Source organism: Camponotus vicinus, unplaced genomic scaffold (assembly GCF_025532165.1).
Source record: "Camponotus vicinus isolate PSW18456_S1 unplaced genomic scaffold, iyCamVici1.0 SCAF_6, whole genome shotgun sequence".
NCBI classification, from domain to species: Eukaryota; Metazoa; Arthropoda; class Insecta; order Hymenoptera; family Formicidae; genus Camponotus; species Camponotus vicinus.
The window spans coordinates 14641832-14655628 of record NW_028141978.1 but is presented as its reverse complement, the minus strand read 5'-3'; the positions used below and the strand labels follow the sequence as shown (position 1 = coordinate 14655628).

Genomic DNA, 13797 nt, shown 5'->3' with positions numbered 1-13797 from the left:
TCCAATAGGATACTAAACCTAATTTTATTTTAAAAAATTGTGAGAAAAATAGTGTCACTTTTCAAAAATTTGATATTTTAGTTTTGCTGAAATTTTTGAATATCAGAGAAATATTAATTTTTAATTTTTTAAAATTCTATTTAGATTCAGTATATTATAAGAGAGTGTTCTCTCTTTTAAAAAAAATTGAAATTATTAATTTTTTCAATCAGTTATTAATTATTCATTAATTTTTCAGTTATTAATTATTAAATTATTCATTTTTTCATATCGGTCATCTCAACTTGAAAAACAGTATTTTGAGAGAAACACATTTAAAGTTTTGCAGATCCATTTGAATGATCCGCACGTTATCCTATTCAAAGTTTTATAATTCCGTCAATTTTGCAATATTTTTCAATAAAATTTAAAAGACATATTCTTCAAACATTTCAAAAAACATAAAAAAGAAAATCGATTTTTTGACCCTCTAAAGTAAACTTAAGGGCCTTTAATTCAATAGGCAATTCTGCGCTTGATATATTTTATTACCACGATCTATTTTATTATCGCGAATAGCGAACATTACATTTGTAACTAACTCACCTTACCTCAATTCGCACTGCATTATCATCGTTGAATTTATTGCTTTAGGAGCTATTGCTTCTCGCCTCTTCGTGCTCCGGCGACACGGAATGCAGTGAAACGGTGCAGTCAAACGGTTTATCGTCGTTTTCAAGGTTGTCGACGCTTCTTCTCGAGCATAAATATTCATCCTCCTCCTACGTTGGCAAATAATTTCGCAATATACACATGTCGCCGGGCACTGATAATGACGAGCTGCATCCCGAGGTATCGCGTTACGCGCGGGCGCGATGGGACTCCAAATATCCTGTGATAATACAATCGAGTATACACAATATACAGGGTGTCCCATTTTAATGTCCTACCCCAAATAACTTTCTTATTTTTAATTTTAGAAAAAGATGTTTCAGACAAAAGTTGTATGGTTTCAAGGGGGACATAAGGTGGTGTCATTAGTTTGACCTTGAATAGTTACTTGAAGGTCACGTGAAGGCCACTTTCAATTTTTTAAATGGAATCGCCTACTTTTTATTACATATTCTTGCAGCTCATCTCGAGAGCTTTCCAAAACACTATAATTAAGTTTGTTTTCATTAAGTACTTTCCAAGTTATGAGGGTTGAAATCATTTCTTAATTTTACATAAACCGTAAAATATTTTGTAAAATATTCTTTTTTCGATTATCTTACCATAATACTTTTATGTACAAAATAATGAGAGAAATCAATTGGTGTAAAGAAAACACATAATTGTTTCGAAAAAAAAAAATGTAATTGTTAATTGCAAATTACATTTTTTCTAAAATTAAAAATAAGAAAGTTATTTGGGGTGGGACATTAAAATGGGACACCCTGTATACGCAGAATAAGAGTTTAAACGGCGCAGTGGAAATTAGTGTTTCTGCAAATTTTTTCACTTTTCTTCAATACAATTTAATTTGCTCTTTAATTTTAACAGGATGACGGAGATAGAGGTATTGATAATTGTTTTTTTAATAAAGTTGCTTTTTTTTAATAAAGCTACTCTCTATATTCTTCTATAATTATAAAATTACGATATCATGAAAATTGGATATAAAGCCGACGACTCTTCACGTTTCGTCAAGTCAAGTTTCGAGTTTTCATCCATCGCACACCCACACGCGCGACGCAAAGTATGCACGAGAGCATAAATAATTTCGAACGAAATCGCGAACGTATATGATTCCGAAAACGTGCCATCTGGAAAAATCTGTAAAGATTCCAAGATTCTTCGCGCACAGTCGACTTTGACGAACGAGTTGAAAAAATGCATAAACGCGGACACATTTGAATTATCGTTGGTGTAGGTCGGCGCGAGCCTTTTCTTTCTCTTTCACTATGAATACTTAAACATTGTCAAAAGACATTGTATCAATATATTTTAAGAATAATAATATTTTATAATTAATTTATTAAATTTTATGAAAAATTAACTAAAAATTAATTAATTAAATAATTAAAAGTTCATTAATTTAATAAATATAATAATTCAGACGGGGAAAAAAGATTATAAATAAATATGAATATTGTTGGATAAGAATCATATTTTAAAAATAATAAATAATAATAATATAATTTATTTATTTAAATTTAAAAAAAATAATCATTAAAAGTTTATTAAGTTATAAATATAATAATCATCCAAAAAGGGGAAAAAATATTAAAAATAAACATAAATATTATTATGGGAAACATTAAATTTAATATAAATATATATATATATATATCCGCTATAATCGCATATTCTCTCCCGTGACGGCAAAATAAAAGAATGATCGACTCGAGTTTCCTTTTCTCGCAGCTCCTGCCTATCTCGATGGGGATGAACGCGAAATTTATGCGATACAGATACGTCATGTCGCTACATTGTGCGTGCGCGTGTGCGTTTCGAGCGTTGCACCGTCGTCGCGTTTGCGTCTGGTCAAGGTGCCCGACAGTACCGATACACGTATAAAGTGCACGTACGTGTACGCGCGCGCGCACGGTACCATATACACGAACGCACACATACAACGCGTCACCGACAGCGTTGGCCTTGTGGCCACTCTCGTGTCCTCGTCCCACCCTCTATATACGTCGATACGCTTAAAGTCGCGTTTACGACCGACATCGTTCGTCGTGTGAAATTGCTTAATGCGCGGTCTCGGCCACGCTCGCCGGGAATGGATATCGCGGGCCCGCCGAGGAGATTTAATTACCAACTCCGACTACGTATTAAATTATTGCGTCGGGTCCGTTCCATTATTCGCGCCATAGAAATACATATAATAATTCCACGGCGATACGCTTTTTCCCGCGACTTTGGAATCACGATTGTGTTCTCCTTCCTGTCGACGTTACGTAATTCTGCGAAAACCATGTCATAAGCACGTGTACAGTTTTTGTGTATTTCTCAAATTAATTATTTAATGTATGATAAAAATCCCCCAAAATGTACTTAAGGAAATAAAGTTAGAAAGATATTCAAAAAAATATTGCAAGATTTAAATCTGGAAACGAAGAACTCCGTGTGTGTAATAAATTTTAGTATAAACAGGAAAACAATAGGATGTATAGGATATGTCAGAGTAAAGTCGAAACAACGTTAAGAGCATTTAGTATCAAATTGTACAATAAAGGTAATAAATAAATATATATATATATATATAATATACAATAATAATATATATCATATATATAAGAAACATATATACATATAATAAGAAATATATATATATATATATATATATATATATATTTATTATTATACTTGATTCTTTCTTATATTATATATATATATATATATATAATATAAGAAAGAATCAAGTTTTTTTGGGGGGGAGAAGGGAGGGTAGATCAGCTGGACGAAAAAAATTGCAAGGAAAAAAAATAAGAAAAAAAATCTAAGAAATAGACTTGAAGAAATAAAATAAGTTTAAAGATAACCTAGAAATAATTTAGAAATCTTGTACAATTATTGTACAGGAAAATTTAATTCTCAAATCAAGTTATTAGACTAAGAGGCATTGTCGTGCAAAATTTATATGCACGATGTTATTATACTGTACAATTTTTGTACAGGTTATTTAAAATCCCTTTTAAAAAGCCGAAAAGCATAAGAAATAAATATCTATCTAATTACATAAAATGTATAAAGAATAAAATTGTGAAAACATTTTTCCAGAATTTTTCATATCTCGATGGATTTTTATCCCCTCTTCCAAAAAAAAGAAAGAAAAAATGAAAATAGGGAATTCTCAAGGTTTACGTTTTCCTCAACTTTGACCGATATATGTATACTCGATTATGTGCTCGCGTTTCGGAGCCACTTGGACGAGCGACGCTCCTTGTGAAACGCGCGTCGCGGAGTCTCGCGGACTGCGACGACCTTCGATCCACCGCTTCGCCGGCCGGCCGGCCGGCGACCGGTTGCGTAATTAAACCAGCGGAGCAATGCTTAATAAATGAGAGCGATGAGTGGCGCGCAACGACGACGACGACGACGACCCAACACTCGAAATAGAAGTCAGCCGCGAGAAGAGCGAGAGCTACGACCTCGATGTATAACTCATCTCTGCGCGCGCGCGCGCGCGCGGCGAATCGTTGACATAAACCGACAGCGAATGCACCGAGATCAACGCTCGTGCGCGTGTTGTTGACGAATCGTCGCGCGCGTATTTTTTTCGCGTCGACGACGATCCTCTCTCGAGAAGAGTTTTGAATCGCCGCCCCTCGTGCTCATCGTAATTAGAGCGACGAAAAAATGAGGTCTGTGCCAATTTGAAAAAATAGAGAAAGGAAAAAACACAAATAATTTGTCTCTCACGGACGCCAAATACGATATACATACCCAGCGTGTTATTTCGAGATACTCAGGTCATTATCGTGAATCGTCAACGCGCGCGAGTATATATCGAAGAAATAATTCCAGCGAGAACTCTCCACGGATCGGCTGCATAAATCATTTTGTGGGTCACCGGAGCGACCACGTGGTGGCCCCGTTCCCCCGGCTCGACTCGGCTCCTCCTGATCGAACGCCTCGCTTCTTCTCTCGGTCCACAAACTTCCGGTGTATTGGCCTAAAAATAAGCCTCATATTCGCCGTTTCTTTGAAAAAAATCTTGATGTCAAATTTTTTTTTTTTTTCCAAGTATCGTTAATTGTTGTAAACAAAGCCTTTAAAATTTTCTGTTAGATAATTATGTAGTTAATACACAAATCAAATAATTAATAATTGTATTTGAGATATATATATATACATATAATTATTTTTTAGTAAATTATAAAGCTGTATGCAATTGTGTCGGCATTAAACTGTAGGTCCCATATACGTATGATAATCTGGTGCGCAACACAGGTATATGAAAGAGAGAGATCACTATGTTCGGACACGAACAAAAGGACTATGAAGAAGATGCAATTGTGTGTGTTAATCAATGTCAATGTTATTTAAATCCTAGATGTTCTCGGTACTTGTTATAAAAAATTGACACCGACTGATTAGTCGATTAGTGATCGAGCATATTTTCTTGGCGGTCATCCCTGATGCAGGGGCATCATCGCCATAAATCCCAATCTGTCCGTCTGCTGCGCATTTGTCGGTTAGTGATGCGCTTCCGAGCGAGCGGGTCGGCCGAGTGGTCCGGAGAGAAACCGAGAAAGAGGAAAAGAGAGAGGGAGAGAGAGAGTGACAGAATGACGTCAGACTTGCAATTACTGATGCACTTGACGCGTCCTCAACAACAGATCGTCTGAACGAACACTCTAGCCTCACTTTGCTGATATAGCGCTTATTTTAGACGATTTAGATTTCGCGATAGAATTGGATCTTATATTTTCCAATTATTTTAAATTCATATTTTTCTTAAAGAAAAAAAGATTATACGTTACAGAATTGTATATTATATTGTAATGTGTATGGAAAGTCTATAAAATCATAATAATTGTTTTAAAGAAAAGGAATTTTTTTATATGTGTGATATAATCAATCTGGGAATAAGCTGTCGAGACAGAATTCAATAGAAATCGTTTACACAAAATTAAAATTAATATACGTATGTGATTTTTCTTCGTATTATTATGTCTGCAATTCAACATGCAATATTATGAGAGAATTCTGTTTTAAATTATAAACAGAGGCCTTAATATCATTTCCTTTCTTTGTTGTCCCGCGAACATTTGTCAACATCGCGTCCCTCGGCGGTTGCGCGTCTAGAGTCGATTAAAATGTCGTTTATCTTCTCGGACGTTCCATCCTAACTGCTATGGAGTTAACGCGAGAAAACGCGAGTCGATGTGCGAGTCGGACAATAATGGACCGACTAAAAGTGAAAAATGTCTGCGAGAAGTGGCCAGACGAAGAGAGATAACCCTCGGTTGACGCTAGATAACGATGACGATTATCCACCGATCGAGGTTTTCGCGTTGTAACAGATGCAAGAGAGCTCGTTGCTCCGAGCTCGATAAAGCGACGATTTCAGATATAATCTGCGATTAATCTTCCCGTCAGCGGTTTTTATTCGATAAAACGATAACGCGATATGATTAGTAATTTATGCGATTGATGGGCGCGCCAGAGATTAGCAATCGTTCAACTTTGAACATTTATTGTTGCAGTTAACAGGAAACGCTCTTTTCCACATAATTCGAATATTCTATCACGTTGAAGGGAATTTTTAGAACCGTTTAAAAGAATCGTAATAAAAGCAACGAGAATTCTTCTCGCAACTGTAGCACGAAATGTAAACTTTCATCAATCATTTTGCTGCCGAATAAATGCCAAACGTAAAAATGGGTTGGTCTCTTTTTGTGCCGGAGAGGAATCTCTTTCCCTCCGGGGAGAGGCTGAATCTATGGTGCAGAAGGCAAAGAGGGAGGAGACAACGGCCGATAACCGTTCGAGAGGATGGCACGAAGAAACAGATCGTGAGGATCAATACCATGTAATTCTGCGAGACTGCTTCATGCAGAAACCGACAGATACGAAGGACCAGAAATTAACGTGCCGATGGAAGAGAAAAGATTCTTTCTCTAGCTCTTGCCAACCCTCTCTAACTCTTTCCAATTCCCTCTAATTCTCTCCTCTCTCTCTCTCTCCCCCTCCCTCTCTCTATCTTTACTCCCGACTGCTGCCAACTTACAGTTGGCAAAAAGACGAAGGGAGTATGCGTTTCACCCAGCTCGGATTGAGTGTAACGGGTATTCTCAAACTATAACGTAGTTCGATATCATCTTTTGCATTTTCAATTTCTTATTAATCAAGGAGGGTTTCAAGCATATAATTATCGTTATTTGTTATATTAATAAACAGCGGAAAAATAATATTATTTCGTCTATACGTCCTCTCATTGGCTACGAGTGAATCTAAGAAGCAAAATGATTCACCAATAAGATTCGTTTAAGCATCCGTATAGGGAATTATAGTAACTTGAGTTGGAGTTAAGACATCTCGAAGTGATAGTGAGAATAATAGACATAACCTTATATGTCAAATTATTGTTATTAATAATATATTGTGAAAAAGTTTTTCGAAAAGTTTGTTATCTATCTAGCTATCTCTATTTCATTTATCCTGAGTTATGATTCGTATCGTGATGGAAGGCATTTGTTATGGCCTCGTTTATCCGGACAATCTTTCGCGTTGATGCCGATAAAATAAGCTTCGAACGCGAACCGCGCATTCTTGGTCGAGTGAAACTTGGGAACCCTTTTGTAGAATTCAGGTGCTTTCACGGGATCTCCCTCGCTCTTCATGGGTTTTTACCCCTCTCCTGGGTATTTGTTTCCATGGACTCTCGCTTTCAATGGTCCCTACGGTGCTACAAACGAATCTTCCTCCAGACATAAATGTCACAGACTATAAAAAAGTTTAAAACATTATCAAATTCATAAATGCTTCGCGACTTCTTAGATCTCAAAGTTTCTACATTTTTGTTTTTCATAAATCACATACATATTCTTTAAGGATGCTTTGTATGTACAATCCCAGCAAAAAGTAGCTGAAAATCAATATTGACGAATATATCCACTTTTGGTGTATTTTGAGTATGAGAAATTGCGTGGAATATTACAATTTGATCTTAGCTACAGTGCAGAGATGTATTTTTTAATATTTATTGCGTTTTTACTGAAATATTCCGAATTTTGTTAATCGAAATGATTAACTTTTGGCAGAGAATTTCGCCTTGTGTCAGATATATGGCTAATTTCATTGAATTATATTTAATTTTTTTTTAACCAGTTAGTACTTGTATAATATTATTTGACCAAATATTTCCTCTGTAACTACACTTTTGCAAATTTTAAACAAATTCTGAATATTATTTCCATGTGTTTTTGTCATTTGAATCGACGTGGTTATACGTTTTCCATAAGAACACATGTTAATTCGGTGCAAATTAAAATCCTTATAACTTGTGAACGCTTTAGTGAATCGATTTAAAAATTGTACTGAAGATTCTAAACATATGTAAGGACATTCTGTACAATTTTCATTAAATTCTCAATATTTTGAAAATAGGTACAAAACATCCTTAAACACTCTAGCGCATACTTTGTTTCATAAATTCAAAGCTTCACGTCTCAATTAATACTTTCCTAACGGTAGAAATTCTTATCGTCATGTAGATATTTATGATCACTTTTACGCTCTTAATTGCACATTAAGTGCAGATTCTTCATTCCATAGAAACTGTTTATCGTAAATCTACAAATAGCAAGGCCGTTACCACGTTGAGAGTCATAAATCTTGAGAGTCTCCCTCTATTAAATAGATAATAAATACTCAATTTACGAATCCCTAGTATTATTCTACGCTATAATAACCAATGATATTATCGGCACGTAAGGCGGGGACGGTCTCCGCAGAAACGGAAAGAATTCACATTCACGCGATGCTAAAGGGAGAAGAAATCCCTGCGACGGAGTTCCACGGATAATGACAGAGTCTCGCTCTCCGCGTGCGAGGCGAACAAAACTCGACATTATAGAACAGTCTCGGCCTCTAAAAGCGCCTTCGTCTCCGCACCTGCAGCTCTCGCGGTCGCATCTCGTCTCTCGTGACCGCATATAATCGCGCGTTCCGATCGCTCGACCTTCGCGGGCAGAGCTCGTTCCTCTCCTTTTTCTCACGGCGAGCGCGGACTTTCCTCCGTCTCGAGGGAAGCGTCGGATCCGATCGATCGATCGGCAACACGTGGTTACGTTCGGGTTTCCTGTAACTGTAAATCGCTGGCGCGATTGCGCCGAGAGGCGTCGTTGTCCTCCTCGAGCGAAAGGAATGCGCGAAGGACGATGCGGAAGATGCAAGCGAGAAAGGCGCCGAGATGCTTCTTCCATCGTGCCTTCTTTAATCTACGCCCTTTCACCGCTTTAAAAAGGATATCGTGTCACGAGAGGCGATTGTCCACAGTATGATGGTATTGGATAACACTGATAAACATGACATATGTTTTGGCCTGTAAAATATATATAGTCGATTTTTAATTTAATAACAATATAAATAATACAGGCCTCCTAGGATCATTTACAAAAAGCAGAGTAGATGAATCTGATAGATTTTTTGACGTTGAAAACGGATCTGACCGCAAAATTTTCCCAGCACATCAGATTTTTTAGTAATTTGTGCTTAAATAATCCAAAAATGACTATTTCGATCACTTTCATGAGTTTATTATGAGTTTATTAAATATTAAAATATTTCAAGAAATTAGGTTCCCAAATTCATGAATTTAACCGAAATAGTCATTTTTGGATTATTTAAGCACAAATTACTCAAAAACTTGACGCGCTGGGAATTCTGTGAAAATTCTTCAAATTTCCAGCGTCAAAAAATGTATCATCAGATTCATCTACTCTGCTTTTTGTAACCAACAAAACCTAAATTTTCACAGGCCTGTGTAATTAATTAAGTATATAAAATAATATAATATTAAATAAAATTAAATAAAATAATATAATGTTAAATAAAATTAAATAATATAATAATTAATTTTTCACATAAGAAAAAAGAATATGAAACTTAGCTCTCATTTACATGATATAGTTTTTTTTAGGATTTTAGGAAAATATTCAATTTCTCATTTATGGTTGCTGGCTACTGTTGAAGTGTAACAAGAGATGTCCCGGAAGTAGAACAAACGAAAAAGAAAACAGAAACGCTCAAGTGGTTAGGTACAAACATTTAGTATCGGCCTTGACACAAAACACATTTTTACGACTTTCTCTATTTAATATTCTATTTGCGTTTTTTTTTTTAATATATTAACTACAATAAATAAAGATTTTCAGTTACATTAAATTCCCTCGTAAAACTTATTGAATTAGAAATATTTTTTTTTATCTCGAAATCTAAAACTTTAATAAAAAAATATTGTAGTTATATTCTTTTTTTTCGGTTCATTTTTAGTGAGAATTGATTTTATGAAGAAAAGAGATTCTTCTTTTTTTGTACACCAGTATAAATAAATGCACTTTTCACGCAACTTCTTAGAAATTGCCTGCAATTTGCATCGAACGCATTCATTATGCGTATTATATTTGATCTTCTGAGAAAATTGCAGGAACGAGGAATGATATTTATGCAACATTAAATATACAAATGTGAAATAATTAATACTAAGAAGATGAATGGGATGCAAAATATGCAATTCAGATCAAATAAATTCGAAAAATGTCTCGTGTTTCAGGGTTGAGCCTGGACAACAGTATGTCGATGTCGTCAGTAGGTCCACAGAGCCCTCTCGACATGAAGCCTGACACGGCTCTTATAAATCCGGGAAACTTTAGTCCATCGGGTCCCAATAGTCCGGGGTAAGGTTCCCTCTTTTTAAAATATTATAATCTCTAGTGAATATTAATACATATAAATATAATCTGTAGTGGATATTAATGCATTTTAGTGAATATTAATACGATTATAAATTTGACGGTACATTCACTCGAACTATTCCAAAGTATAAAAATTTTCTTTACTTATCTCAATACATTTTTTTAAAATAATTTAAAAAAAATTTTTTTAATATTTTTTTTACAAAGCTACAGTTAGACATGTAAAAAATCATTTTAATAAATAGAAAAAATGTTTTTTTATTAGAGAAAAAATTTATTTTTTTTTTTCATTATTTTTGTAATATAATGTTTTCCTTCATATTTTTTTATTAATATAATAAAAATACTAAAGTTCTTATGTTTTTATTTAATCTCTTTTCGAAAGTAATTTCAATGGATTAATGAAATTTTTGCGAAATTATACTAAACATGACAAGATTCAAATAATTTTCAGTTAAATGTATATATATATATATATATATATATATATATATATAATAAAAATTATATATAATAAAAATTTTTATTAAAATAAAATAAAAAATAAAAGAATTAATTTTTGTACCTTATAAAACGTGTACATTCATAAATTGTGAATGGATGGAAGCCAATTGTGAGAGATTTCGATATTCTAAATTAAAAATACTAAAAATACATATATATAAAAAAACTAAATTTAAAAAGAACAAGGTTTGTTATTTTTTCACAAAAGAAATCATATTTTTATAAAAGAGAAATTTAGTTTTTTTTCTGTTTACATCTCTAGCTACAATATAATCATACAGTGTGTCTTAAAGTTTTAACAAAATGTATAGTGGTTTATTAACACATTAGATTGTCCGAAATGTGCACGTTACGGTCGTAGATGACGTAGATTCATAGACAATCGTTCTCTGCTTTGCATGTAAAGATCCTTCAATGCTGGTTGTCACAGCAACCTCCTGAGTACATCACCCAGTGGTCAGAGCAAGACGGTCACGCCTTATCCGCCTAATCATCCCTTGTCGGGCAGCAAACATCTGTGTTCGATCTGCGGCGACCGTGCGAGTGGCAAACACTATGGCGTTTACAGGTAAGTTTATAATTCTATAACAAACTATAAGTCTGGTGTTTAGCTGAACTGGCTGCACTTATAGTTCAGAGTTCATCCTTTTCCTTCCAATTAAAGTGGAGTAAAAAAGATAAACTCTGAACTAATGCAATCGTTCAGCAAAAAAGAACACATCTTATATTGCAATTGCTAAGTAATGTGCTCAAAACAATTCAGATAATTTTGAAAAAAGATTTTCCATCTCTTTTTATCTAATTTTTCTCTATCTTGTAGCGAGAGAGCCCTCTGCCTCTTTACGCAGAAGGAAAATTTTTATTACGTACGAAATCAGCAGAAAATATACTTCAAGTTGCCATTATACATTCGTAGCAAGTATGTATCCGGCGAGAAGTTTAAAGACTATAAAAAACCGCTTTACCTCTTCTCGCGCGTATTTATCATGTAAATTTGATCCTTGACGCGCGAGGATTTTATTCAAGAAATGTACTCGCGAGTATATAATCTTCCGATCGCGACGGTAATATTGAATCTCAAGCCGACGACTTCAATAGGAGCGAACAAACTCGTTTGAATATTCTCTTGTGCGCCTCTCCTTGTGTCGCGTCGGCTCTTACGCCAACTGTCTCGGCCCCAACTTCAAAAATAATTACTGCTCTTCCATAGCGAAGAGAGTTTCCGAAGAGATGCGACTCGTGAAAGACTCCGTATGCGATTTATCCGAGAAAAAATCGGGAGACCGACCGCGCCTATGAATATGAATTCGTCGTGCTTGCCAGATGAGGCTTTTCCGTTGCATCGTCTAGAAAAAGAGGGAGAAAGGTTCAAGATTCTTCGCGGATTATTCGCTTGATAATTCCGACCCTCGTTAACGGAAGACGATGAATAATCCCGCGAACGTTCCACGACAATGCAATAATTTATTATGCAGCCCGCCCGCGTTACCTATAAATCGACGTGACAGATGCTTTGTTTTTCTTTTCTTTTTTTTTTCTTCCAATTATCTTTAACCTCTGTCAACTCGCGTAAATAGTTATTGTGAAATAAATAAATATAGATATGGAGATTCATAGCGGCGGTCCCAGGATAATTGAATCAGGGCGAGGGGAGGAAGAAGGGGATGGGAAAGATTTTTAAACTGGTGTTTTCCCAACTCGGGCAACCTCCTCGACCTTTCCTTCAATTATTTAACGCTCGATAAGTCAGACTCGAGGCTGTCTCGGGTCTTTACTCGAGGGATTGACGGGATCAACTTTTTTTGGGGAGGGGGGAGAGTGCGTCGGGAGATACGCGCTCTCAATCAAAGTGCCCTCGTGTTTGCGAAGTTGCGCGACACGCTTATAAGAGCCTCGATTCTAGCTTGAATATTGAAAAGACGTTCCGAATTGTTTCTTCTTCATAGTCCTTTTGTTCGTGTCCGAACATAGTGATCTCTCTCTTTCATATACCTGTGTTGCGCAGATTATCACACGTATATGGGACCTAGAGTTTAATGCCGATTCCGAACGGCTGAAAAATAAAGAGATTCTCTTGGCAAGATTTCTCGGTGGTTTGCCAGTGCCTTCCGAGAGAGGAGCGAGCGTATACAATTTTTCGGTTCTATCGGGAATCGAACCCGGGACCTTTGGCTTTGTGGACTAGTGCGCTATCTACTGTGCCACGCTTCGCTCCCTCCAATTGTTTATTCCTCCGGTAAATTTATCACTTCTCCGTTCCAATCTCGACTCGTAAATTATTTCTCGCTTTAGAGGTCACTTCGCATTCGATACGTACGATGCGTTCTCGGGCCTCGCGTTACAAATAGAGCTCTACGAGCGTCGACACTGAACTTTGACTCGCGCGTGTACGAGTGTATGCGCGAGTACATCGGTTATTAACGGAGTCACCTCGCATTCGCTCCTCGCGTGCGTACGTACGTATAAGGAAAAAAAAACGAACTGCATGCACGGCGTTGCATCGCGTTTGCATAATCGTCGAACCGTCGTCGTCCGGTGGAATAATAAAAATGTCGACGAACCAAACGGCGCAGACAGAGCCGGGAGGAAACACGATACTAGGTGAAAGAGAGTTTCCACCACATGTGTGTGTGTGTGTGTGTGTGTGTGTCGGCGGGGGTGAGAGGAAGGAAGGGGCGCGGGAGACAGGGAGGACGCGTTTGCGTATCGTCTTTCGTGTTGCAGCTGCAACAGGTCGCGGCGAACCGCCACGTTGCGTGCGCGCGACGTGTTCGCGAAAATGCGCTCTGAAAAGAAACATGTGCGCGAGAGCGAGCTGACTTTTATGCGGACACGCCAACACCTCCCGAACGCGCCGCGATACTCTAACATTATTGCGCGCACATCTGGATGCGTTTAATAC

The 13797-nt window shown here is 36.4% G+C and overlaps 1 protein-coding gene across 12 annotated transcripts in view; it reads left to right on the top strand.

The window, feature by feature from the left end:
* Usp (retinoid X receptor ultraspiracle) overlaps nt 1-13797 on the top strand; it is a 104538-nt gene that overhangs the window by 68762 nt on the left and 21979 nt on the right. For all 12 annotated transcript variants that reach the window (XM_083101800.1, XM_083101799.1, XM_083101788.1 and 9 more), the window contains 2 exons: nt 10250-10373; nt 11302-11463. In XM_083101800.1, coding sequence (XP_082957926.1) covers nt 10250-10373; nt 11302-11463 — 286 coding nt within the window. The remainder of the gene's footprint in view (nt 1-10249; nt 10374-11301; nt 11464-13797) is intronic.